General features: G+C 47.5%; 1 protein-coding gene across 3 annotated transcripts in view; it reads left to right on the top strand.

Annotated features, from left to right (window-relative positions):
* CCNJL (cyclin J like) overlaps positions 1 to 5,303 on the top strand; it is a 52,434-nt gene extending 47,131 nt beyond the window's left edge. For all 3 annotated transcript variants that reach the window (XM_030573087.1, XM_030573085.1, XM_030573086.1), the window contains exons 4-6: positions 694 to 993; positions 1,801 to 1,960; positions 2,874 to 5,303. In XM_030573087.1, coding sequence (XP_030428947.1) covers positions 694 to 993; positions 1,801 to 1,960; positions 2,874 to 3,312 — 899 coding nt within the window. In that variant the 3' untranslated portion in view covers positions 3,313 to 5,303. The remainder of the gene's footprint in view (positions 1 to 693; positions 994 to 1,800; positions 1,961 to 2,873) is intronic.
* The last annotated feature ends 20,078 nt before the right edge of the window (positions 5,304 to 25,381 follow it).

Raw genomic sequence — 25,381 nt, 5'->3', positions numbered from 1 at the left:
TTTTTTTTTTTTGGTCTGACTCTGTTGCTAAACCTTTGAGTGTGATATAAGTCCTCATGGGGAGGTGGGCTTATCCTTTGGGAGATTTGTTTAGGATTCCAATACCTTTGGCTGGGTCAGTTTCACTAAATCTTTAAGGAAAGACAACACTGGTGACACAGCTTCATAATAGTGCGAGCGTGTACCCATCTCTGTAAAATTTGCTATTGTCTCAAGTTGTGTGGGCCTCCTCGACTTACATGTATCTAGTGTTGGTATTTGGCATATTTGAGTCGCTCTTAAAGACAAGGAAGCTTAGATTGAAAGATACCTTATATTCACATGGCAAGACTTGATCAGACCTCACTTTCCTTCCTTTTTCCCTTGCCCCAGTAAGTACTTCTGGAGCTCATAGTTCACCAGTGCACCAGAGCTGCACATCTTTGTCTTGCACAGATAGACCAAATACAGTGTTTGCACAGACCCTTGCAAATCTGCATATACACTCCTTGATGAGTTTTGGGTTTAAGTCCACAAAACTCTGGCTAGACCCGCTAGAAGAGCAGGTTCCCCATGCTGCATGATGAATCTTTGAATTCTATGTGCTTACTAATGTACAACTAGCAGTAGGATCCTTTGCATCTAGGTGACCTTGGGCTGAGTGTTTTTTTGAGTCAATTTTGAAATCCATCTTTAAATTTTATTTATTTTAAGGCAAATTTGAAGAAAAGGAGGATCGTGTTCCAAAGCTGGAGCAGTTAAATAACTTGGCTTACATGTGCAACGTGAATGTGGTGCTAAATAAAAAAGACCTGCTCAAGATGGAACTACTACTCTTGGAAAACTTCAACTGGAATCTCTGCCTGCCGACTCCAGCACACTATATTGACTACTACCTCTTCGCCTCTGTTGGCGAGAAGGACCTTCACAATGGCTGGCCCATCACATCCCTGACCAAAGTCAAAGCTTTCCTGGAGAAATATGCTTACTACTTCCTTGATTTCTCAGTGCAAGGTAATATCTCAGTTCAATTGTGAGAGGTGGGGTATGTAGAGATTTACCCTCAGGTAGTCTTCCAGTGGGATAATGGCAAAAATCCATAGCAGACAAATGCTTTTAAAACTGGCACAATGTAGGTGCAATACAAATACCTGCAAAGAGCAATATCTTTCCTCTGTATTGCTATGGACTGCAAATGGTGCAAATTATCAAAGGCACTTCTGAGAGAAGAACCCTTCTCCTAGAAGAGTCCTTATGGCCCTCTTTGCAAGCATCTGAAAGCAGGTTGGAATTACCCAGCCCTAGAACTTTTCTGTGATGCCCCCGAGTAAGAGTCACTAGAAATGAGGGCTGTGGATTTTTACTTCCTTTCTGAGGATGAGAGGTTTTGGAGAGCTGCTAAAAAGCCAAAGGGGCTCACCGTCTCGGCTGCAGCAAGATTTGAACTAAAGTATATTTTTGATTCCTGAAAAATGGGTTAAGGTTTAAGTGGCCCAACCTAGTTCCAGTTGAGACCCTTGCTAAAACTTGATTAGGAATCTGAGAATCCATTCAACTTGCATGAAATGGATCACATCAGACTGGCTTGCAGGGGATAGAAGCTCACAGCAGGGTCGTAGTTTGAAATATTCCATACTGATTTGTGGAGGCTTTTGCTGGGCACGAAATGCCACTCTTAGGCCCCTGTATCAGATATAAAGTTCCACTTCTGTGGGCCTATAAGTTTGACTTGGTCCACCTTGCTGCATGTGCACAGAGTGAATGAATGCCGAATAAATGGTGATCGATCAGAGCGTAATACTATTTTTAAAATTTCTTTAGATTATGCTTTCCTCAACTTTCGACCATCTCTGATTGCTGCTGCTTGTGTGTGCGCCTCACGCATCTGTATGCAGATTTCTCCCTCTTGGACTACACAGCTCCAGCTGCTAACGTGTTATTCCTGGGAGCATCTTGCCCAGTGTATCGAAATGATGCTAATGTAAGACTGCTGGACCAAAGTAACCTATTCCTCAAACTCTAAATAGACTTTCTATTACTCTCGAAAAACGCGGAGCTGAAAAGACTCCAAATGGCATTTAGTTTAGCGGTAATCAAGATCACATGAAATTAGTACATCTCAGCCCATATTAGCAAAGTTGGGGATTGGCAATCTTTCTAAATATTGGTGCAGTGGTAGCATTTGAATCCATTGCATCAACCAGAATGGTAATTTATTCATGCAATTGAGTGGTTAAGCTGCACAAAATTCGACTTCCACTATAGCTTCTATGTGCGATGCTATAACACTTTTAGTGTATGAAGCATTGCTGTAAAGTGATAGCAATATTCCCCTTACAGCAAAGACATTCCAGAACTATTCATTCTCTCTCTCACCCCTTACCCCGACCCCCAGTAGAGGAGGTTGCTTGTCCTGTTGTGATAGATCATGACAGCAGCCCAGCCTATGTGGATGCAGGCAAGTCCTGCTAGCAGAGACTGGAAAGGATTCCCTTATTGGTTCTATGCATTTATGGGGTCTTGATACACAATACGGCTGCACGTTTTAAGATTTCTTCATGCTGTAGACTAAGTGTACCCCAAAATGCCCACTGAATGTTTTAATGGTGCAGAATGGCCGTTAGTAGAGGTAAATTTATTCAAAGTGCCAACAGGTGAAATATGAACATTATTAAGCACAGTAAGTTCTTTTTATCTCTGACCTGTGCAGGCTAACGAGCACCCAAATCCTATGCCCATTAGGGTCAATGGTAAAACTTGTACTGACGATGTAGGAACAGGCTGGCAAGGGGACAATTGAAAATCAATTTGTAGAAACTCCTCAGATAGTTACACCCATTCTGATAAGTTGCATTTGCTTGACAATGCTATGCTTTAATTTTTGTTTTCTCTAGATACTATGAGAAAGATGTCAAAGAAGCCAGCAAGGTAAAAAAACAAATAACATTGCAGCAGCAAGTAGTGGGAAGTGTGAACCACCAAACCACAACTCAGGTCCTCTTTCAGCAATCCAGTTATCACCCACTAGCCCAGCACTCAACTGCCCTTTCCCAGTTCCAGTCTCCAGTGCAGGATTTGTGCTCTGCTTACCGTGACTCCTTGCAGGCCCACAGGCCCAGCAGTCTACTCTCTGGGAGTGCTAGCACCTCACTGCATTCTTACTCTGCTCTGCAGGCCAGCCTTCAACCTTCTGTGCAGACTCTGCCCATCCAAGGACCTATCACCATGCAGGTAGCTATAGCAACAGAACCTAGACACTGCATCTCCATGGCCTATGGCAGCAGCTATTTCAGTGGACATCACACCTACACACCCAGGTGTTTTGACAGATGACTCTCTAGAAAAATGGTGATGTGAGTAAAGTCTGAATAAAGGGCCCCATGGATGTGAGCCAATTGCGTATTTGCAGCGAAAAACACACAAAGGAGCAGAGTCTTTACAACTAGTTGATTCCGAAGATGTTTGCTCTTGAGACTCTTTTTAATGTGGGTGCCATTCCTGCAAGGATTGGGGTGTTTTCTTTTAATGAGACTGAGAAAACCAGAAATGCAATAACATACATCACTTTAGGTTGTCACTTTGAAAAGCATCTTGTGTAAGAAGTTACACCCTCTGGGGCTTACTAGCTTAGTCTTCCATACAGCAGGCCCTAACAAATCACAAATGCTAACGCTTGTGATTTAAAGGGTTATTTCAAGCAGGAATGCCTGAGGGACTTCTGGTCAAATAACATTCTTGTTGGAGGATATTTATCCAAAGCGCTCTCTGACGGCAGCTTATTCCACTGGAAACTACCACTAAAAATGATGATACAGAAGCTTCTTGATGCTCTCTGGATGAACAATCCCAGGCTGTGGAAAATCTCTCTGTAAAATGTTGCTTTCCCTTTCCTTGACCTGGAGTGAAAGCAACCCAGACGACCCACAAATCCTCTTTGCCTTAAAAGTCTTCTTGGATTTGGGTGCTGTGCCACTGAACAAAACCTCTCTCTGCCTTCATGTAAAAAAACCTCAATCTTAAATCACCTTTAGGGTTTTTAAGATGCTGCTGCCTTATGTGACTGGATATAATTTGTTTAGTAAAAATGTTTACAAGCTACATCAGGGATCTAATATTACTTGAAGTGTGAAAACCCCTTGGAAGAAAATTATTATATATACGCTGAAGGGGTTCACTGCCTTCAGTTATTTTTGGGGATTAATGTCTTGTGGTCAAAGTGAAGTTTAGGACTGAAGAACTTGTACTAATGAGGAGGAGGTGGAGAAGGGGAACCAGTTAATTCTACCATGAAAATTAGTAATGGTTATGCCTTTATTCTAAGACTGCAATGTTAGGCTGCACAGAACTTTGGTCTTTAAATTCCATCTTGGAGCATTATAGTAAAACTAGGTTAAGGGTTTTAGTAATTTAACTGAAATGAGAATACCCGCTACCATGTATCCAAAGGGTTATGTTTTTTAAATCCATTTTGAGATGGAACTTCCTGTGTTTGGTCAAAAATTCTATGTAGGATTTGTGTAGTAATGTGGATAGTTACAAGTAACATGGAGACTTTTACCTGGGTGTAGAACACTCATTTGCTATGCAACCACTATTCCATAGTTGCTGGAAGCCAGTATTGTTTTTTTAAAGGTTCTCAGGACAGCAGTCTAGACAATGTGCAATATGCTTTTACTTTTTGTGGCAAATGCTGTGTTTTGTTTTTTTTAAATATCACGTTAGGCAGTGCTGTTTCAGTTATATTTTTAGAGAATTTAGTTTTTAAAGGATGTGTTGGGGTGGTGGGAAAATCTCTTTCAAAAATAACTTATCTGCTAACATTTGTTTTAACGATGAGGGTCTCCTTAAAAATATCGCATATTGTAATTTTGTGTCACACATTAAAATGACCGTGTCCTTAGCAGAACAGGCTAGGAAAGTTTAAAATCTATTTCTTTTTTTTTTAAACTACAAATCCTAACAAAAATGAAGAGACAATGCCTTACAGAAAGTAGTTTAGCAATTTAGAGAATTGAGTTCACTTTTTTAATTCTGTTGTTTGTGTATTTATATGAAACTTATATCCGCAAGGTTTTAGTGTATCTTTTAATGACTGTTATAGTCATTCAGCAATTCAGCAGTTTGTAAAGAACCTCTTAAACATTTGGGGAATGTTGTGGTACTAGGGCATGTCTGACTGTGTGGAATCCATGTGTTTTTTTCTTAACTTCTGTAGAACAGGTCATGTGATGTCTTGTGTTTGGCAGTCTGCAGTCACTCTTTAGTGACCATTTCCACTGCTAGCTTGATGAAGATTGTCCAATAAACAAAAGACCTGCATCTGACATACTTAATTGTTAATACTGTCTGTGTTCTCACAGTATATTTCTCTGAAAAAGAGTTAGTGAACTTTTGCCCCCACCTTGCACAAAGTAATCCCTTGGTCAAGAATCCGGTGTATAGAAGCTATAGCTGTCGACAGTGTTTCATGGAACACAACAGAAAAGTACTCTTAGCAAGTGTGATACACAGGATGAATTAACAAATGGTATTTCCATGGTTTAGGAAACCTACGCAGGAAGGCTTTGCAAAAAAGGAATTGTAAAGGATCAGAGAGGTGCTACTCACGGCTTGGGAAGTGAGGAACTATTCCATGTGTAAGATGTGGCAGCATACAAGGAAGCAAGAAGTGAATCAGGGAAGCAGTCTAAGGAGCAATTAGAAATGATGCAGCGGGACCAAGGGCATGTGATGAAATGACAGCTTATGATGTGATGTGATGAATATATTTCTTGGGCATCCTATCACACTGCTTATGTGATTTTAATTCTGAATCGGAGAGAATGCCTCTGCAATTTCTTACTTTCCTTTGTGGTCACTTTTCTCTATACATGTCCTTTCCCTGGGTTCTCTCAGTTCTGCTGTTTGTGTCCTGTGTATTCAAATCTCTGAAAGAAGCATATAGAGATTTGTCGGAACAGATGAGCTAAAAAGCCCAACGTTGCCTCTTGTTTTGGGAGAACGTATCTTCTGCAATGCCTCTGAATGCTGGCAGAGTTCCACTTTAATTTCCTGGCTACTGTACATTTAAGACTCACCTAATTTTATGTGTGAATTTCCTTTAGTCTTTAATGAAAATATGCCACCTGTGGGAGTAGCTAAAGTAGGAAAGCTCAGACAACTGTAATGTAACTGTAAACCTGATTCTATCATCATGGCACTTAAAGGGACTTACATAGGTACACAAAAAGCTGGGTGAGTTTTTAAAGCTTAATGGATATAATACCTCTTTCAAAGCCCATTTACTGCTGTCAGTCACAGCCAATCCAAGCACTAAAATACTCACACAAGCTGATAAAGTCATAACTTCCAAACTTATATCACATAAAAGGTAGCAACTAAGCTTGCTGTAAATACAAACTCAAAAGGGCTTTGGATATGAATAGAAAGTGATAACTTGGGTCACAAAACAGGAAATTTTGAAAAATTCACTGGTAAATTTTTAAAAGATAGAAGTGGGTTGCAAAATTAGCTAAGAAAATGCAAAAGCTATTTTTTCTCAACACTTGAGTCTTGATATGATGTATATAGAGGAAAGCATTCCAGTGATTAGCAAGCATAGAAGATTACAATGAATTCGCTTATCGAGATCTTTGTTTTGGAGCTAATATAGAAAACTAAATAAGGAATGTCTATAATATTAAATGTTTTGAAATATAATGGCTTTGACTACTCCCCATAGCTTGATCTCTGTTCTAGCCACTGTCCAAAATACTTCCAATAAAATTATTTACAGTTAACAGTTGGTTAGTACTCCCTGATCAAAGAGAAATTAATGCTGAGGGTTTAATGATCGTTACCAGCAGATATTAAGGGCTATTGCTTTATTGTGAGCTTGAGCATGATGGCATTTTTGCTTTATAGGTAGTCTTTGATCTGTGTTTTGTTTTGTTTTTTAATTCTTATAAATGTCAGAATCTGTTCCTAACTGTACTTTTGGTGCTTATGGACAGCACTGTGAAGGCAAAAGGAAATAGATATTTCATTCATTGTCAATCAGTGGAGGGGGGGGTAACCGTGTTGTTGTCAAGTCCCCAAGAAATCAAATTCAAACCTTATCACATTCCTAAATGGATCTCAAGAATCAAATTCTAAGACTAAACTTTAACTTGCTTTTGCTTGTACTATTCCTCAGCATAAGCAAATGCTCTGTTTTAAATGAAAATCAACTCTCCAAACACCTTCTAAATAGCGTTGAGTGGCCTGGGCAGGACAAGATTAATATAGATGTATTTGATATTAAAAATTTTTGCTGGATAGCAATGTCACTTAGAGAAGTGGAGGCTCTTTGTGATATTTTTATGCCAGCAAAAGCCCTACTGTGGATACAAATACACTGGAAAACAAGTGATTATTTGTTGTTGCATAGCTTCGTTTGTTCAGGGAACTGATATAATCCATACTGGCAAAAGCACATCAAGCTCAAGCTGTGTCAATACTAGAAGGGTTTGCCAGAATAGTTATATTGGCAAACCTTCCTTACTAGAAACCACTGCCTAAACCTCTCCCCCACCACCTTCCTCTGTATCTGTGACCCTACTTCCTCACCTCTGGATTATGGGACAAGCCTATTTCTGGGGCTTTGAAGCCTCTGGTGACCCTTCTACGTGGCCAAGAAAACGAGGAGCTGGAGTTGAAGGCTAATTTGTCAAGCATGGAAGCAGTTAAGGAATACAACCTCTGCCACGGCCTGCTGGCATAAAAGCAGAAGGGACTGCAGGGAAGGGAGACCAGGAGTGGTGAGTTGGGCCTTTGGAACCACACATAGTTTGGAACCGCTTTAAGCCTCTGAGGACATGACTGGACAGTGAGCACTAGGCTTCTGCAGTATTAGCCATTTCCACTTCCTACTTTTGTGCAATGTCAAATTGGCAGTAACCAAGGGGGAAATGGGAAGAGAAGAAGCTTATGTAAATACAGCACAAAACAAACATCTGTGCTTAGTCACGTGGCTAGATGTGATTTGGCTAACCATCTGGCTCCAGATGGAAATGTGAAAGCATCTGCACAAGAACCGAAAAAGTTCATTATCCATAATACACATAGTCATTTCTTAGCAACAGAATCCTCCGCCCCCAAGCATGAGTTCCAAGTGACTAGCAAGCTGAGTGTGCATGCACCGCCAGCATATCGCTTCCTACAACAGGCCAAAGGCAGCTTTAGAAAAACAGTTTCTTGTCCTTAGAGCTTTGCTGGACAATGGAATGTATTAATGGCCCAACCCTTCCAAGAATGAGTTGCTGTTGTCTTCACTAAGCTTTGTCTGTTACGGTGTCCCCTAATTTCCATTCTTGAGAGCTGTGGAATTTGCCTTGCAGTGGAGTATAAAATGCTCAGTTCATTTCAGACTTAAATTTTCCCTTGTCGTCATGACCCTGTGAGGTGCATGAGTGTTAACCAGGGCCGGTGCAAGGATATTTTGCGCCCTTGCCAAAACTTCCACCTTGCGCCCTCTGCCCCCACCCCTCCCCCCAGACATGGCTTATTATAAACTTTCAAAAATGAATACTGCATAATGTGGCATTGTTCATTAGAATTAATACATATTCGGCTTGAAAATTTATTTATTTCATTATTTAGCCTACATATTTAATGAAAATAATGGAATAACCTGACAGGGTGTGGGGCTGGCTGGCTCTGGGCAGGGCAGGGGATGCGAAGCTGGTTGGAGATGGGGTGTGGGGGTGGCTGGAGACGGGGTGCAGGACTGGCTGCGTGCAGGGCAAGGGGTGTGGGGCTGGCTGCAGGCAGGGCAGGGTCTGCAGCAGGGGCTGGATGGAGACAGGAGGTGTGGGGCTGGCTGTGGGCAGGACAGGAGGTGTGGGACTGGCTGCAGGCAGGGCAGGGGGTGCAGGAGGGGCTGGCTGCGGGCAGGGCAGCTGGTGCGGGGCTGGTTGAGGCAGGGAAGGGGTGCGGGGCTGGCTGCGGGCAGGGGGTGAGGGGCTGGCTAGAGACGGCAGGGGGTGTGAGGCTGGCTGTGGGCAGGGCAGCGGGTGCAACGGGTGGCTGCGGGTAGGGCAGGGGGTGGGCTGGCTGGAGGCAGGGGAAGAGGTGTGGGGCTGACTGGAGGCAGGGCAGGGGATGAGGTGTTAGCTGCAGTCAGGACAGGGGATTCAGCTGCCATGCATGGAGCTGGAGCACAAAGAGCAGCTGCAGAAGGAAGAGCTGTTGGACAGAAGCTTCTGTGAGGAACCGGCTCTGTCCCATGGAGAGGTACCACTGTGGGATCTGCATTTTAAATAGCAGTGGGGACGCCCCTGCAGCCCCTTGCCCTCTCAGCCTTCTGGGCACTGGCTCTCTGCGGCTCACTCCCTAGGGGCTCAGCCCTGCTCCTCTTGCCCCCAGTCCCTCATATGTATTAATTCTAATGAACAATGCCACATTATGCAGTGTTCATTTTTGAAAGTTTATAATAAGCAATGTCTGGGGGGAGGGGTGGGGGCAGAGGGCACAAGGTGGAAGTTTTGCCTAGGGCCCAAAATATCCTTGCACCGGCCCTGGCTGGATACAGGGGGGTGGGGCTGGGGCTGGCTAGAGACAGGGCAGGGGGTGTGAGGCTGGCTGTGGGCAGGGCAGGAGGTGTGGGGCTGGCTGCAGGCAGGGCAGGGGGTGCAGCAGGGACTGGTTGCGGGCAGGGCAGGGGGTGCGGGGCTGGCTGCGGGCAGGGAGTGAGGGGCTGGCTGGATACAGGGGTATGGGGATGGATAGAGACAGGGCAGAGGGTGTGAGGCTGGCTGTGGGCAGGGATCTGCATTTTAAATAGCAGTGGGGACACCCAGGGCCGGTGCAAGGATATTTTGTGCCCTAGGCGCAACTTCCATCTTGCGCCCCCCCCTCCAAAAATCACATACATTATACACAATACACGGTCACAGAGTAACATGTTATAATTTAGAATTTATGTTTCCGCCCTTTAAGTTTAGCAAATTTAGAAACAAGTTCCTCCAAGTCAATGCTGTGAGCAATGTCATGTTCTATTGACAAGGTAGATAGCCCAACAAGTCTTTGTTGCAACATTGATGTTCACATATATGTTTTTATCAACTTGAGCTTCGAGAAGCTTCGCTCACCACTGGCCACAGAAACTGGGAGAGTCAAGAGAATGCGAAGAGCAATAACTGTGTTAGGGACACTGTCTGTCAGCTTATTTTCCCATATGAAGTTCAATACATCTTGCAGTGATGAACTCCTTTGGACTCGTCTTGCAATAGCTGGCAATTCACTGCACAAGTCAAAGGCATCAAAATCTTTGGATTCACCATGTTGCAAAGCTTTCTCCAGATTCAAGCACTGTTCCATAATTTGCTTTGGTGTTTTATTTTGCAAACTGTAAACATCATATATGAAGCCAAATACTGAACTAATTTGCTGCATCAATGTGAATCTTTTTTCAACCCAATGTATTGCTGTGTCAATGACTGCAAAGTAAAAGTTCTTCTTCGAGTGCTTGCTCATATCCATTCCAGTTAGGTGTGCGCGCGCTGCGTGCACGCTCGTCGGAGACTTTTTACCCTAGCAACACTCGGTGGGCCAGCAGGTCGCCCCCTGGAGTGGCGCCGGCATGGCGCCTGATATATACCCCTGCTGGCCCGCCCGCTCCTCAGTTCCTTCTTACCGCCCGTGTCGGTCGTTGGAACTGTGGAGCACGCCTAGCCGTTCTCCACCTCCCTAGCGTTTCACTCTTCTGTAGTCTAGTGTATATAGTTCAGTTATTATAGTGTTAGTTGTAGTTATAAAGTTAAGTAAGTATAGTTGTAAATAGTTATACAGACGATCGGGGGTTTGCCCCTTTTTCCTCCCCGCGGGGCCGGGGCCCATGCCCGGTTCACCTGGCTTTAAGCCTTGTGCGACCTGTCATCGGCCGATGCCAACAGGAGACCCGCACGACTCCTGTCTGAGGTGCCTAGGCGAGTCTCACCTTGTGGACAAGTGTCGGATCTGCAAGGCGTTCAAGCCCCTAACTAAGAAGGAGCGGGACAGTCGCCTGAAGCAGATCCTGATGGAGGCAGCGCTGACTCCCCAACCGTCGGCACCGACTCCGGCACCGGGACCAAGTGTCGCCTCCGCTCCGGACCGCCCGGCGCCAGCGAGGGCTCCAACTTCCCGCTCGGCTCCGGCCCGGCACCCTAGCCGACATCGCTCCCTCTCCCCGAGGAGCAAAAAGCACAGGGCTCCTGCGGTGCCTGCAACTGCACCACAGTCAGAGCGTGCCTCGAAATCTGACTGCCTGGCACTGTCATCTGCCGCGGCACCGAGCATCGCCGCACCGTCGACTCCGGCCCCTCAGAGACCATTGAGTCCGGTGCCATTCAGCTCCCTGGTGAGGACAGGGGTTGAGCTCATCGCGCCCTCCACGCCGGACACCTTCTCAGCGGCACGCGACATCATCGCATTGACAGAGCCCGAGCTGCCCCAACCCCCGGCACCGCCGGTGCGGGTTATACAATCGCTGGGCAAGCCCTCCATGGTACGGCCGCATTCGCCAGGCACTACCGAGCAGCGGTCCTGATCTAAATCGAGGGACCACTCACAGCGTCGCCGCTCAAGATCTAGACACCGCTCGCAGTCCCAGGACCGCTACCTGCGACACCGGTCGTACTCGAGGCACCGTTCGAGATCCTGGTCGCCGTCATACTACTCTCGGCACCGGTCTAGATCGCGGCACCGACGTTCATACCGCAGCCGATCCCGGCACGGCAGTGGATGGCACCGGTCGACCTCCCGGCACCAAGCCGGTAGCAGGTCCCGGTCTAGATCACCGTACCGCCATGACTCCCGGTACCGTTCACCAGCACCGCGCAGCAACGTCGGGATGCGCAGAGGCCTGCCACAGTCATCGGTGGCTCCTCCCTGGCCTTCGAGGCACTCGTCTGCTTCGTCCCATATGGACAGCGCCTCTTACGGGGGTTCAGATGTGCACGCCCGCATGGACCAGGGTCCACCTCAATGGTCCTTTTGGACGCCCTGGGCATACCACCAAGCCCAGGGCAAACCTTCGGGACAAGCTCGCTCCAACCCATCGGAGCGTTGTGCACCAGAGGCCACAATCAGTCGCCCCCCCCCCCTCAGGTACGGAGAAAGACCCCACGGATACCATGGGGCAGCAGGATTCCCGGGAAACGGAGGCCCCTCTGGACGAGGCTTCAGTGCAAGAACCGCTTCTCCTTGGGGTGTCTTCGTCCTCGTCCCCGGATGAGGCAGTAGCGGGCACGTCTTTATCAGGGCCCCCGCCGATCGATCTCCGGGCACATCAGGACCTGTTGAGGCGAGTGGCCCAAAACATAAACCTTCCTGTAGAGGAAGTCCTGGAAGTAGAGGACCCGGTAGTAAGCATCCTCTCGGCGGAGGCACCGACCAGGGTAGCCCTCCCCTTCATTAAGTCGATCCAGGCAAAGGCGGACACCATCTGGCAGTCTCCGGCCTCCATTCCACCCACTGCCCGCAGCGTGGAAAGGAAGTATATGGTACCATCCAAGGGGTATGAGTACCTTTACGTACACCCCGCTCCCTGCTCCTTGGTGGTACAGTCAGTCAATGACCGGGAACGCCACGGCCAACAGGCTCCTGCTCCAAAATCCAGGGAAGCCAGGTGCATGGACTTGCTGGGACATAAAATTTATTCTGCTGGAGGCCTTCAGCTCCATGTGGCGAACCAGCAGGCCCTCCTGAGCCGTTACAGCCACAACACCTGGGAGGCTGTCGGCAAATTTGCAGAGCTGCTCCCTCAGGACTCACGACAGGAATTTTCATCTCTCCTGGAAGAGGGCAGGAGGGTCGCCAGAACCTCACTACAGGCGTCCTTAGGTGCCGCAGATTCAGCAGCGAGGACTCTGGTATCGGGCGTAGCCATGCGCCGTATATCGTGGCTGCAGTCTTCCGGACTACTGCCGGAGCTGCAATACACGATCCAGGACCTGCCATTCGACCAGCAGGGCCTCTTCTCTGAAAAGACGGATCCCAGGCTACAGAGCCTAAAGGATAACCGGGTCATCATGCGTTCTCTGGGAATGCACACGCCCCAGACTCAGAGAAGGCCATTCCGCCCCTACCATCAGCGCACTTACCCCCGCCTCGCCCCAGACAAGACTTCAACCGGAGGCGAGGCCAGCCAAATCGCAGACAACAGTCAGATCCTCAAAGGGGTAACGCTTCCGGGTCCGAAAAGCCACCGCAGGGACCCAAGGCCAACTTTTGAAGGTGCGCCCGAGAGCAGCTTACCAATCCCCTCTCTGGATCCACTCCATTTCCTCAACCGCCTCCGCCACTTCCTACCGTCATGGTCCCAGCTGACTTCGGATCGTTGGGTCCTGAGCACGGTGCAATTTGGTTACCATCTTCAGTTTGTTTCTCCACCCCCCTCCCATCCTCCCTCCTCGTCCCTCTTCAGGGACCCCTCTCACGAGCAACTTATCGTCCAGGAGGTTCACAAGCTCCTGTCCATTGGGGCTATAGAGGAGGTGCCAAGGGAGCTAAGGGGCAAGGGGTTTTATTCCCGGTACTTCTTAATCCCCAAGTCAAAAGGGGGCCTACGACCCATCCTGGACCTGCGAGGCCTGAACAAATTCATCAAAAAGTTCAAGTTCCGCATGGTAACATTAGGAACCATCATTCCTTCCCTGGATTCCGGAGATTGGTATGCTGCTCTCGACATGAAGGATGCGTACTTCCACATTGCGATCTTCCCCCCGCACAGACGGTATCTCCGCTTTCTGGTGAATCAGGACCACTACCAGTTCACGGTCCTCCCCTTTGGGCTCTCCTCAGCCCCCCGGGTATTCACCAAATGTATGGCGGTCGTCGCTGCTGCCCTGCGACGTTGTCGTATCCATGTCTTCCCTTTACCTCGACGACTGGCTCATCCGAGGCACGTCGGAAGAGCAGGTGACCAGACACATCGCCATCATCACGGAGCTGTTTGCGAGCCTAGGCCTGACCATCAATCCGGACAAGTCCACTCTGGTGCCTACGTGGAGCATAGAATTCATAGGGGCAGTGCTGGACTCCAACCTTGCGACGGCCAGCCTCCCCCGGCACCGATTCCAAGCCATAGTGTCCATGGTCACAAGCCTGCGGGCCTTCCCGACCACATCTGCTCGAACGTGCCTCACTCTCCTGGGGCACATGGCCGCATGCACCTTCGTCACCAGACACGCAAGCCTCCGCATGCACCCGTTGCAGACCTGGCTCGCGTCGGTCTATCGACCATGCAGGGATGCCATAGACACAATCGTAACGATTCCACCGAATGTTCTAGGCTCCCTAGGCTGGTGGACAATGCCCTCCCAAGTGTGTGCGGGCCTACCGTTTCACGCCCCACAGCCATCAGCGTCCCTGACAACGGACGCATCATCGCTGGGCTGGGGGGCGCACCTGGGGACCCTGCGTACACAGGGCCTGTGGTCACAGAAAGAGTTGACTCTTCACATCAATATGCGGGAGCTACGGGCTGTTCGCCTAGCATGCCAGACATTCCAACGCCATTTGCACAGTCATTGTGTTGCGGTATTCATGGACAACACAACGGCCATGTATTACATTAACAAGCAGGGTGGGACCCGGTCCTCCCCACTGTGTCAGGAAGCAATATGTCTGTGGGACTTTTGCATAGCCCACTCTATTCATCTAGTGGCCTCCTTTCTCCCGGGAGTGCAGAACACCCTGGCGGATCACCTGAGCAGATCCTTCCTGTCCCACGAATGGTCCATCCGTCCGGACGTCCTCTATGTCATTTTCCAGAGGTGGGAGTTTCCCCAGATAGACCTGTTCGCCTCCAGATCGAACAGGAAATGCCAGGTGTTCTGCTCTCTGCAGGGTCGCTTCCCGGGCTCCCTGTCGGACGCGTTTCTCATACCATGGACGGGTTGCCTTTGCTACGCCTTCCCACCCTTCCCTCTCGTCCATAGAGTCCTGATCAAGGTCCCGAGAGACAAGGCCCGCCTCATCCTGATCGCTCCGGCATGGCCGCGGCAGCCTTGGTACACCATGCTGCTCGATCGGTCCCTGGCGAATCCGATTGCCCTACCTCTTTGGCCGGACCTGATCACGCAGGACTTCGGCAAGATGCGCCATCCGGATCTACAGTCCCTCCATCTGTCTGCATGGCTCCTGGCTGGTTAAGCCAATCCGAGTTGCGCTGTTCCGATGCAGTACAAGTGTTGTTGGGCAGCAGGAAGCCTTCCACGCGTTCAACCTACCTAGCGAAATGGAAACGCTTCTGCTGCTGGTGCAGTCAGCACAGCCACGATCCACTCGCCGTACTAGTCCCCACCATCTTGGACTACGTGTGGTCTCTCAAGCAGCACGGCTTGGCGATCTCCTCCCTACGCGTCCACCTCGCGGCTATATCCACCTTCCACCCAGGCAAGGCTGGCAAGTCCGTCTTTTCTCACCCAATGGTGTCAAGATTTATCAAGGGCCTGGAGCGGCTCTACCCCCAGGTCAAACGGTCTACCCCTACTTGGAACCTGAACCTGGTTCTAACCAGGCTCATGGCGCCCCCCCTTCGAGCCCTTAGCCACATGCTCGCTGCTGTACCTATCCTGGAAGGTGGCCTTCCTAGTCGCTATTACATCGGCCCGGCGAGTCTCGGAGCTTCGGGCTCTGACCGTGGACCCTCCGTACACGGTGTTCCATAAGGACAAGGTACAGCTGCGACCGCACCCGGCGTTCCTCCCTAAGGTCGTTTCCGCCTTCCATATTACCCAAGACGTCTTCCTGCCAGTCTTTTTCCCAAAGCCGCATTCATCCCAAAGAGAGCAACAGCTCCACTCCTTGGACGTCCGAAGAGCTCTCGCGTTCTACACTGAGAGAACAAAACCCTTCCGGCGTTCACCACAATTGTTTGTGGCAGTAGCAGAACGCATGAGAGGCATGGCAATCTCCTCCCAGATTATCGCATCCTGGGTCACGTCCTGCATCAGGACATGTTACAACTTGGCCAGTGTGCCAACGGGACCCCTGACCGCCCATTCTACCAGGGCTCAGGCTTCCTCGGCCGCGTTTTTGGCTCATGTCCCCATACAGGAAATCTGCTGTGCGGCCACATGGTCTTCTGTGCACACCTTCGCATCACACTATGCGCTGGTACAGCAAGCTAGAGACAATGCCGCTTTTGGCGCAGCGGTTTTGCAGTCCGCAACGTCTCACTCCGACCCCACCGCCTAGGTAAGGCTTGGGAATCACCTAACTGGAATGGATATGAGCAAGCACTCGAAGAAGAAAAGATGGTTACTCACCTTTGTAACTGTTGTTCTTCGAGATATGTTGCTCATATCCATTCCACACCAGCCCTCCTTCCCCACTGTCAGAGTAGCCGGCAAGAAGGAACTGAGGAGCGGGCGGGCCAGCAGGGCTATATATCAGGCGCCATGCCAGCGCCACTCCAGGGGGCGACCTGCTGGCCCACCGAGTGTTGCTAGGGTAAAAAGTCTCCGATGAGCGTGCATGCGGCGCACGCACACCTAACTGGAATAGATATGAGCAACACATCTCGAAGAACAACAGTTACAAAGGTGAGTAACCGTCTTTTCACTTTGAATTTTTCTTTCGGATCATAAATAGGTTCGTCATCTGTTTCATATGTGAACTGCTTCCTCTTCTTTCTAATAGGGATTGGATCTGGTTCAAAAAGTGCCGGTACATCCAACTCCTCCGCAAGTTCACCTGCATCTACCAATGTTTTCTCAAAGGCTGCGTCACTTCTGTGGCCCATAAAAAACTTCTTGGTTTCTCCAAGTTGATTAATGGCATCACATATATCAAATTCTTTTGCCTGAAGTTGTTTGCTAGTTATGTTGATCTCAAACAATATGTCATACTACAAAACAAAAGAAACAAGAAACTAGAAATGGCTTTTGTAAGAGCCTTTGCATCAACTCGTGATGTATTGCCAGATGATCCTGTCAGAGTATTGTCTTCATAGATGTCTACCAGAGCATCACAGATGTCACCAGTGAAAGCAGGATGGAAAAGCTCCCCCCCAAGAAGACCTAAGACATGATGGCTGGATACATAAAGAGACCCCTGTCCCTCACAGGCACTACCTCATAACATGCCAATTTTGCTCAGGACAGAACATCATAGAGGAATACTATGCATTCAGTGGTCTCTACACTGGCCAAGCAACAGCATGACAACTAACCTAACCAGTCCATCCAACTCTTTTGACTGCTTCTTGGGCACTGGTGAGGGGTAGCGGAGCCAGACTGAGCCCGGTGATGGGTGCACTACAAATCTACAAACTGAGGCAAGGTGCTGGGCCTAGAGTCCTGCTGAGACGGCTGTCCTGCACCAAGTGGAGCACAGCCTCCATGAGGAGAGAACTCAAACAAATATCACGCTCCTTCTGCATGATTCCCCCAAGCACTTCTTCAGGCAGCTGCTATGGGGGTCACTCACAGGCTTAGGCCTGCCTGTTGCAGGCAAAACACAGCAGCAGGGCTTAAAACTCAGACAGGGCCGCCCAGAGGACTCAGGCCTTGGGCAAAGCAAAATCGGGGGCCCCTTCCATAAAACATTTGCAATACTATAGTAACATGTATTAGGAAATGTAAAAAATAACTAGTGAAATACATTCAAAAATGAATTTGTAATAATTTGAAAATAAACTAAATACATTATTTAAAAACATTAAAAGCTGTAATGGTATGTATACATTTGCAATTACATAATGGGCAGTTGCTGGGTGATTGTAATAGTTGGCACCAATGGGCTGTTGTTGCCCACGGCTGGGTGGGAAGCTGGGCTCTGGGTTCAGGGGTGCCCAGCTCACAGGGTCTGGGCTCAGGGATGTGGGGAGATAGGGTCAGGGGAATGTCCAGCTCAGAGGGGCTGGGCTCAGAGCTGGGGGTCAGGGCTGTTGGGGGGATGGGGTCAGGGGGTTTCCAGCTCAGAGGGACTGGGCTCGGAGCTGGGGGTCAGGGCTGTGGGGGGGATGGGGTCGAGGGGGTTTCCAGCTCAGAGGGACTGGGCTCGGAGCTGAGGGTAAGGGCTGTGGGGGGATGAGGTCGAGGGGATTTCCAGCTCAGAAGGACTAGGCTCGGAGCTGGGGGTCACGGCTGTGGGGGGGGATGGGGTCAAGGGGGTGCCTGGGGGCACTGGGGCAGCTCAGCTCTGTAGGCTGCTGTTCTCTCCAGCCGTCCAGGCACAAGGGGAGCAGGAGCAGGGACCAGCCAAGGACCAAGAGGGCAGGAGCACAGGCACCTGAGGCCGACCTGTGGGGAGGCACTTGCTTACCTTGCCCAGTGCATGAGCGTTGGGGTCCTCTTTCTTCCTCCACTCCATCAGACCACTGCTGAGGCTCTTTTCTTCTCCGTGCCCCTCGCTGGGGCTGACATGGAGGCTGAGCCAGGGGGCAGCCGCCACTTTCCTCCGGAAGCAAAGCCCTGGTGTTGAGCCACTGTCGCAGGGCCCCTGCCACGTGCTCTAAGCAGAGCTGCGCAGCTCTGCCCAGCCGCCGGAGCCCCCGCCAGCAACGAGAAAAATTGCAGAGGCTGAAGCCCCTGCTCTGGGAGGGAGAGGGATTCTGAGCCTCTGCCTGCAGCTCAGGGATTCCCCTGGGTCAGTGCAGCCGCCGTCAGCCCAAACCTCTGGGCTGCCACGGCTGCGCGCTGACCCCGGGGGGCGCCGTGGGCTGCCGGGCTGCCGCAGCAGCTCCCTGACCCGGGGGGCGCTGTGGGCTGCCGGGCTGCCGCGGTGGCTCCCTGACCTGGGGGGCGTCCCGGGCTGCCGCGCCGGCGCGCTGAGCCCGGGGGCGTCTTGGGCTGCCAGCTGCAGGCAGCTGCTGTCGCGGGCAGCTCAGACTACCTCTCCAGCAGCAGTAGCGGCTGCAACCATTTAAAAAAAATTGGGGGGGCACCGCTTTTTGGCACCCTCAAATCTTGGTGCCCTAGGCAACCGCCTAGTTCTCCTAAATGGTTGCACCGGCCCTGGGGACGCCCCTGCAGCCCCTTGCCCTCTCAGCCTCCTGGGCACTGGCTCTCTGTGGCTCACTCCCTAGGGGCTCAGCCTTGCTCCTCTTTCCCCCAGTCCCTCATTAGGCCTGGGTGCCTGTAAAGCATGCAGCATATCTTTGTATTGTGTTAATGACTCCTGAACTGGTGGGGGCTATGTCTAATTGCTGCCACTATCTCTTTCTTTGCTGGGCAATTAGATGATAATTAACTTGGAATAGCCCAGAGGGGTCAGAGTAGAGAAGGAGGGAGGAGAGACCTTTAGGTTTCAGTTCTGTGCAAAGCCGGTTAACTTTTTGTTTCAGCTACCTATAAACAAACCTAGTAGAGAAAAGAGTTTCTTCCCCTCATCCGCTCCCCCAAAAAATCGGTCATGATTTTAATGGATCCAGAAGCAAAATAATTCTGTAATCAAAAAGACAAGTTTCCTGCTTTCCCTTCCACAAAGATCTATTTCCAACCAGGTAACTTATTATTTATTATCTGTAGTAACTATGTTCTCACGTTTGAATGATACACTGTAGTGGTGTCGGAGTTCTTTGGAAATCCCTCAACTCTTTTGCGGTGTTGGGAGTGAATGCTAGACCCTCGGTTAATTACTTTTACCTTACTTCACATGCCCATCTTTTGGACATTAATTTTTGAAGTTAAATTAGATTTTCAAAACCCAGCTTTAAAATGATGTTCATGCCGACAATTGCAATTTAATTGTCCAAACGGGGAAATCGATGCCTTGAAATTATGGGATCTAATTTTAAAATTGTATTAAAAATGTGGCATTATAAAGGGGAAATATTTTAAAAGGTTTTACCAGCATCCCCATTACTGTTACCCAGGATTCTACTTCAAGCAGTAACACAGGAGGGAGAGGGCAATGTACAGATTAGTGTTCAGTGGTACTTCAAACAAAAAGACATTTACTCTTAAATTATCTCGTTGATGCCTAATTGACGATCTAAGAGCATGCATCAAGTACATCAAAACTTCGCTGAATAAGCTTGTTAGCATTTCTAAGGGGGACACTGAACATTCCAAACAGTGATAAGTGGTGCCTGCGGGCGGTCCACGGACTGTCCACCCGCAGGCACGACTGCAGCAGCTCCACGGGAGCTGCCTGTCACCCCCTCCGGACACCCAGCGGCGCCCTGACCCAGGGGACCCCCTGGACTGCAGGCTGCCATGGAGGCGCCCTGACCCAGGGGACACCCTGGGCTGCTGGCTGCCGCTGGCAGCTCAGACTCCCTCTCTGTCCCAGCAGCAGTGGCTGCTCAACTATTTAAAAAAAATTTTGAGGGCACTTTTTGGCGCCCTCAAATCTCGGCGCCCTAGGCCTAAATGGCCTAAATGATTGCACCGGCCTTGGTGTTAACGCCATCTTGCACATACAGAAACTAAGGTAAAGTGGTTACGTAGCTTGCCCAAGGCCAGACAGAGCTGGAACTGGAATGGAGTTTTGCTGGTGTATGTCTGTCCTGTGCTCAGACCACTAATGACGAGGTAAGTGCATTCTTCCTTTCTCTCTGCTGGAGCAGCTTATAGGTTCAAGCAATACAACACAACCTGTGTTTACAGCTACTATTGCCATCACTTTATAGTGGTAAGTGTGGGAGTGGGGAGCCAGCTATATTGTTAATACTATTCTCCTATAAATGTGACCATAATCTGTCGGCTTTCTAGGGAGCGTATAGATCTAATGGTACTTTAGGGAATGAGTAGGGGATAGATAACTCCACTGTCCTAGCCAGCGTACTCTTCTTTCAAGAATAACAAGTTGCAGTGTCCAAGGCCATGAGGCCTTATTCTGCACAAAATACACTTTACCTGCAGTTGCCACACTGAGTCTTGGGCCATCACTGATGTCTTGGGTGTGACAGGCACAGTATAATTCAAATCCCATTTTAGATTCACGAACAAAAATTCAATAGTTTAGGTTTTTGATGAGAGCAACCTTAACATACATCTTGGCATTTCCTAGCTGGAGAATTCTTGACTTTGCAACCTTTTAATCCTTAACTTTGTATTTCCTGTTTTGTTTTTTGTTTTTTTTATAGTTCATTCATGTGAGCAACCTTAACTAATGTTCACTGAAGTTTTTTGTTTGTGAATGTCCTTAGTTTTTAAATAGAAAATCTCTTATTTGAGTGCTATTTAAATAAAGCACTTATACAATGAAGACAACAAATGTGTATTCTTGCCATTATCTTTGTGATGGTGCCATGCTGACCATTATATTGAAAGTAATTAAAGTGTACTCAAACAAAACATGATTTTTTTATGCAAATTCAGTTTTACTTCCACTTCTAAATGATATTTTAAAAAACCCTCAAAGTTGAATAGGGTTTCATATGTATAATGTCCTGCTCTTTTTAAAGATAACTAAGCAATTTCAATTGGTAAAAAGCCATAAATAACGTACATGAACAATATCATCCTCAAACAGTCATAGTTTACTGATGACCACAGTTGATGATGTTGCACCAGGCAGCAATATTCAATATTATAGCTGCTCTTCATGTAACTTTTCATGAAACACTTTTTGGGGGAAATACCAAACAATTTCTCTTTGAAAAGAAACAATGTAACATTTCACAGTACAACCCCCAAAGAGCAGAGAGCAGCTTATCCAATCCATCTGCTGTCATTGTTATAAGGTAGGTGCATAGCTGGTTGAAAGACCATACTCGCAGTAGCTGTCAAGGGTTTCCTGTCACACTGGAGGCGCTACCTAGTGGAGTCCTAGAGGGGTCAGTCTTGGGTCTGGTGCTATTCAATATTTTCATTAATGATTTGGATAATGGAGTGGAGAGTGTGCTTATAAAACTTACAGATGACACCAACCTGAAAGGGGTTGCAAGCACTTTAGAGGACAGGATTGGAATTCAAAAGGACCTTGACAAATTGAGGAATTGGTATGAGTTCAACAAGATAAATTTAAATAAAGATAAGTGCAAAATACTTAGGACGGAAAAATCAAATGCACAGTTACAAAATGAGGATGTACTGCTTAAAAAGATCTGGAGATTACAGTGGATCACAATTGAATATATGTCAACAATGTGCTTTAGCGATGAAAAAAGGCTACTATCATAATCATAATTACATATCGTAATAATAGGAGTGTCATATCTAAGACACATGAGGCAATTGTCCTGTCTAACTGGCAATGGTGAGGCCTACCTGGAATGCTGTGTCCAGTTCTGGGTGCCACACTTTAGGAAAGATGTGGACAAATTAGAGAGTCCAGAAGAGAGCAACAAAAATTATTAAAAATCTGACCTATCGAAAGGTTTTTAAAAAAAAATAAATTGGGCACAATTTAGTCCTGAGGGGAGACATGATAGTCTTCAAATTTGTTGAGGGCTGTTATGAAGAGCATGGTGATAAATTGTTCTCCATGTCCACTGAAGGTAGGACAAGAAGTAATAGTCTTAATCTACAAAGGCAGATTTAGCTTAGATATGAGAAAAACTTTCTAACTATAACAGTAGTTAAGCTCTGGAATAGGGTTTCAGTGAGGTTGTGGCATCCCCATGATTGGAAGTTTTTTAAAGACCAGCTAGACAAACACTTGTCAGTGATGGTCTAGTCTGCAGTATAGTTGTAACTGTGTTGGTCCCAGGATGTTAGAGAGACAAAGTGAGTGAGGAAATATCTTCTATTGGACCAGCTTCTGTTAGTGAGAGACACAAGCTTTTGAGCTACGTGAAGCTCTCTTTCAGGTCTAAGAAAGGTACACCCAGAATCACAGCAAAATGCAAGATGGAACAGATTGTTTAGCATAAGTAGTTAGCACCTATGTTTAACTGGTCCTGCCACAGCTCAGGGGGCTGGACTTGATGATGACGACTTTTTGAGACCCCTTCCAGACCTACGTTTTTATGATTATAGCTCCTCCTGTGACCCTTCTTAATGTTATGGTAGTCTGAGTGGAAATTGGTTACCATAGGCAGCTGTTGCCAAGACAACCAGGGCAAGAATGACTTCTGAGTCCCTCAAATGACTTGGAGGGAGGGAGTGGCTGATTATCTCTGGTGTTGTAATGTTTCAGCTCAGGGAGCAGCAGCACAGAGTCACACATTTGCACTGCTTAGGCGGAGGGAGGAGGAGGAGAAATTAGGCTTTTCCAATTTTTTGGTTTTCCCAAACTTCCTAATAACCCAGCAATGTACAAATTGGAGGCGGTTCTACACAGACAGGGTATACCAGACCTGAGGCCCACTGCTGTGGAGGCCTCATGGCCCTGCCACATCCCACCCCAAAAAAGGGCAGTGGAGAGGGTCCTCCAAGCTGCCTAGAGTGGCTGGGCCAACTGGGGCCCAGCAGCATAGTATAAGAAGACCAGCAGGGCCAGAGGGAATCTCAGATAGGGCAGCGCTGGCAGAACCCAGGGGGAGTGAGAAGGAGCCTTGAACTGGTTGCTGGGATCTGGAGTATGAGTGGGCAGGCCTGGGTCTGTCCCACCATCCTTTATTCACAGAGGGGAAGTGGCCTGGACACTGAGGCACCCCAGAGGGGGAACTGAACTACAGTGGCCCAGCTAGAGTGCTGTAGCCGGGAAGCCCAAGAGGGCAAAGACATTGTCTCCGGGGAGGGAGCCCTGGGGCACTGCTCTCCCAGAGCAGGGACAATGAGTGAGAGTGTGCAGGCATATGCACTTGGCCAAGGGGGCACTCATGAAAGGTGAGTGTACCCTGTTACACACACACGCCATTAATTAATGGCTGGAATTTGTTTGAAAATTGGCATGTTTACCAAAAAAAAAAGCATTCCAAAAAAGGTGGGACACGGAGGTACAGATCATGTAAAACAGAAGAAAAAGATGCAATCTTAACACTCTGACTACAGTGAGACCATAATTTGCCAAATGCCTGTTATCTCAGATTTGAGAATGTTGGTTAGTTGACTTGGGTCATACTTAAGGACAGAGACTGAGACACCTGGCATATCGTGCTATATGCCCTCTTGCAAATTGCTACACTGTGCCTCAGTTTCCCCATCTGTAAACTGTAGATAATTACCCAAGTTCAAAAGGCATGTTGTGAAACGTAATGTTTGTGAAATGCATTGTGTTCCGGCTGATAAATGCACTTTAGTATATTTCTATTGGTCAGAATAAATTTTTATATAATGGTCACTTGTTCAAAGTTTTAATTTAGACTCTCAATATTTGGGCTTAGTTTACCTATCAGTGCTTCTAATTCCATTATTCAGAATGCTGGTAAAATCTGAATCCCCTGGCCACTGGCATGGAACAAGTATTCCTCTCCTGCACCTCCCCGCCAAGTTAGTGTTCAGAATGAGAGTGGATTTCCCATAGTGTAACATTTCTCAGAGGTAGTTTTCTCCCATACACACTTTGATCAATTGCCTGCAGGGATTTTTCCTGTCCCTCCCTTAATTGCATCACAGCATGTTAACATTCCTTCAATAGTAGGAGCCTTCACAAGACTAATAAAACATCAAAATTAAAAATATAAAAGCATCTTTGAATGTAGAGGGTAGAACAGTGATTATCTTTCCATTCAGTTGGCTGCAGCCTGTCTAATGTGTAAAATAGAATTTCTAATTACTTTTGTTCTGCAAATATATTTTCTTCCCTGTTTCATGATTCTAAATTAATCTGCTTTTAATAGTGACATTTGCATAATTTATGATTAGGGTGAGTGAAATTATAATTAGCTTGACATAACACTTGTTGTCAGTACTGGAATTTTGGCCAAATATTCCTGACCAGAGTTCAAATTCATCCAGCTTAAGTTGGATCAAAAAATTAATTTCACTTGGGCATCTTTTCATCTGTTCTTTGGTATCAGGTGTATAACACCTTGAAAAATACGAACACTACCTAGTCAAACTATCTCCAAATTAAATAAGAGAAAAGCGAGAGCTAGATACTCACCTTTACCCTCTCACATCAATTTTACCCTAATAAAACAGCATCGACATAAGTGGACCTGATTTACGCCAGTGTGAGAGTACCAGGGCCCTTGGATTCTAACTTTCCATGAAGGTCTGAATGCATAATGTGGCTCTGAGTTCTCTACAACTGTATTTCTATGTGATCCATATCCAAACCTCTAAGATATGTTGTGTGACAAAATTTCATGTTTACATAATGTATTTCCTATGCTCATGCACAATTCTTTTCCAGTAATAATGTGAGCTATTCTCACTCTTAAATAGCTTTAAAACTTGTTTTAGTGTGTGGATCATATGACCTTTAACTTTTGTTTCCCTATGCAAGTTAATACCTAGTTGACGTTGAAATACCTAAAAACTGAAATCATTATTCATGGGCTGGAGAAGGACTTTCCACAGGGGTTTACAGCAGTGTTACAAGTTTTCATACAGCAATCGATTAAGTTAAGTAACATTTAGTATAGCTGGCAGAGTGTCTGAGTGAATGCTCCAGG

The sequence above is a fragment of the Gopherus evgoodei genome, chromosome 8, assembly GCF_007399415.2.
Source record: "Gopherus evgoodei ecotype Sinaloan lineage chromosome 8, rGopEvg1_v1.p, whole genome shotgun sequence".
Taxonomy (NCBI): domain Eukaryota; kingdom Metazoa; phylum Chordata; order Testudines; family Testudinidae; genus Gopherus; species Gopherus evgoodei.
The sequence above is the reverse complement of the archived record's forward strand: the minus strand, read 5'-3'. Positions and strand labels throughout refer to the sequence as shown.